The sequence below is a fragment of the Octodon degus genome, unplaced genomic scaffold (assembly GCF_000260255.1).
Source record: "Octodon degus isolate 3935 unplaced genomic scaffold, OctDeg1.0 scaffold00181, whole genome shotgun sequence".
Lineage (NCBI taxonomy): Eukaryota > Metazoa > Chordata > Mammalia > Rodentia > Octodontidae > Octodon > Octodon degus.
Genome location: NW_004524757.1, coordinates 4,373,589 through 4,376,682, shown reverse-complemented (window position 1 = coordinate 4,376,682; position 3,094 = coordinate 4,373,589). Strand labels below are relative to the sequence as shown.

The following is a 3,094-nucleotide window of genomic DNA, read 5'->3' as shown; positions in this document are numbered from 1 at the left end:
GCACAGAACCTTGTTGCCTCCCCTGCCCCTTCACTGTTTCAAAAATTGCCTATTCTGTAGAAACACAGACTGAAATTGGGCCCCATGTCATGTAGTCTGGAACTAAGATTGAGACTTGCTGTGCAACACTCTCTGTAGCTGTCACTCATCTGGCCCAGCAGAGGCCCTGAGCTTGTCTTTTTCCTTACTCTAGGGCTGCTGAGGTTGGGATGCACAAGCCCTGTGATATTTCTCATCAAGCATGACGGCATGCTCTAGTACTTTCATCTTGGTGGTTTTACAATGAGCCCTCGGACCCCACAGCAACTCATACTGAGCAGGATCACTGTGAGGAAACTGCTGGTACCCCAGGTACCCTGCCTGAACCAAATCCTCTCTGATGAATTTCCACATGTCCCCAACAGCAATGTGAGCACTCTCAGATAATATCTTAATATGGCTCAGAATTACCCTAAGGTACTCTTCACAAACTCGGTTGCTCCTTAGGAAGATCAAACTCAGGATGAGTATCAAGAGGTCAGATTTATGAATAATCTGGTCAGTGTCATCCAGTATCCTACTGTAAATGAGGCCCAAAGCAGAGACAATCTCATATGTGTGGGCAGTGGAATCCACTTCCTTTATGACAATGCCAAAATCCAGATGCATGCACTGACAGATTTCCCTAAAGATCACAGGGAAATTATCATGGGTACTATTGTGGACCGCATGCACCACTTCTTCCCTGGAGAACTGATTATTCTTTTGATACTTCCTGAGCAGAAACTGGACAATCACATGCATGTTATCAATTTTAATTCCATGCATCCTACTGTGAGTGGCATCATTGTCCTGGGATGTACTTGCACCCTCCTCTTCATGAATGCTGGAGCCCGCGTGGGACTGAATGTTTTCACTGGAAGCCATGGAAGTGGGAGGAGAGGAGACACCATGCAGATTCTGAGGACAACTTGGTTTCACAGGCCCAGGCTCTTCTCTTGCTGTGTCACACCATAAATCATGGGAGGAAGAAGATGCGGAGGTAACAGTGGCTGTTGCTTCCTCCTCATGCATGAGACCCTTCACAAGACTGAGGCCTCAAGGTCTGCTATGTTCAGGATGGGCTCCCTCAAGCATTCTGTCTTGGCTTCCCTGATGAAGAGTCATGATGTTATTCTGTGGAGACAAGACCTGGTTAGTGAGGAGTCAGATGCCTTGAGGAGAGATGGGGGGATTTCAGTGTCCTCAGCTCAGAATCACACACTTGTTGCCTCCCACAAAGCCCACTTCTGGTCTTCTCTCAGTGGGATGCTCTAGGTTTCACATGATCCTTCTCCATGATCCCGGGACACAAAATTAAGCTGTTTTTGGGTTGAAGTAGAACTCATAGGACAGGACTCTAGGAAATACAGTGTGGCATAGGAAGCCTGAACATTATGAAATGTCCTTTCCGGGGTAGGGTTAACCCTCAGTTCACTGCAAGGCCTGCAACTCACCTCCAATCCAGGCACTGGGTTTCCTCTGCTGAGTGCGATGAGCACACTGATCCAGAACAATAACTTCACCGCTGGCTCCTGCAGTGGCTGTAGTAGGCAATGAGGAGCACTGCCTGTGGAGTGCAAGCATGCATCCATAAACCCAATTCTTCCAGGAGGGCTGGGCAGTAGTTTGCATGGTCCCACGGTTTTGACTACATTGTATTTCTCCTCTACTCGGCCACTCAGATATCCTTCAGTGGGGCCTATTTCCCAGGCTTCCACTAACCTGAGAAAAGTCTCAGAGCAGAATTGTCTCTCTTCTGGATAGTGAATTAATGTGCTGCATGGACACCATCTATGTCATCAGTTCCTTTAGGATAACAGGTGAAATTCTCAAAATCCCATGGTGTCCATGTGCCCGAGGAATGGTAAAGTTCCATCTTTACCTTGAAGAATGGTTATGACTAGGGTGATCTTCGCAATAACTTGATAATACCTTGTATAAAACACAGCAATATTGGAGTATCACACTCAAGGTAAATGTGGGGGGACTGATGTGACCCATGTTTGCTGGATCTGTCTTCATTTGAAAAAAGTGATCAGTTGAGGACAGCATGCTTCCTATTCAGGTGAGTGCATCCCCTCTGTCTCAGTTAGATCATTGAGAGATGCTGGGATCCTAAGTCTGAGGTCCCTTTCAGCTCTCTTGTACTAAGGCCTTCACCTCATTGAGACCAATGAGCACAACTACAAAATAAGCCTGAGCCTGATACCCATGGTAAGCTACCTGGCATGACAACAAGCAGGGGTATAATGTCATAAACCCATCTGCCTGTTCACTTTCAGTCAACAGTAACATAATCCCTCCTTTGGGGTTGTTCTCTTCACTCCTGGCACAGGCTCTGTGACTTTTGTCTTTCCTAACCACATAGAGTTCTCCGTGCTAACCTTGAGATACCAATTCAGATCTACTCTTTTGTCTCACTGTAAGCACCAGGATATGTGAAGTGAGCAGCCACCCATAATGTCAGCCCATCATGAGGAATTCTGTTCCAACAGCAGGGCCAGTGCCCTTCACTCCTGTGATTCAGGACACTTATAGAATTATTCTGGATTTTCTCCCTCATTGGCAGTGATCACAGCCAGCTTGGTTAGATGGTGCTCTCATCGAAGTGGTTAAGAACTGACAGGCTATATAGGTGGGGCTTTTAGGAACACATGGGTTTCTGCATGTGACATGAAGATTTCAATTTTCACCCATGCTCCCCCTTCACACTGCTTCCTGGAGGACATGTGGCAGCAGGTTTCCTCCTAATATGCCTTCCCTCTGCTGTTCTACCTCAGAGCTGAGTGAATGAATATGCACTGGAAACTATAAATTGTAACCAAACATCAGGTGCTCTTCCGAGAAACTTCAGCTGGAAAATATTGTATCCTAACAATGAGAACATAAATAAGCGATCCCTTGTGTGTTTCTGTAATTTCTCCAAATTCCTCATGTTGGAGTCTGCCTTCCCTCCATCCCCACCCCTGAGTCAAATGGTTTCCTCACTGTGTGACCACTATCTTCATAACCTGAAAACTGTTTTCCTAGGCCAAGATAGATGTACTCTAGTTCATCAGAACTTTGCAGAGCT

At 46.3% G+C, this 3,094-nt stretch overlaps 1 protein-coding gene across 1 annotated transcript; it reads right to left on the bottom strand.

Moving 5' to 3' along the window:
- Positions 1–189: 189 nt before the first annotated feature.
- On the bottom strand, positions 190–1,053 carry LOC101578861 (melanoma-associated antigen 8-like). The gene has a single exon (XM_004643673.1). It carries the CDS (start codon positions 1,051–1,053, stop codon positions 190–192), a length of 864 nt encoding a protein of 287 aa, XP_004643730.1.
- Between the last annotated feature and the right edge of the window lie 2,041 nt (positions 1,054–3,094).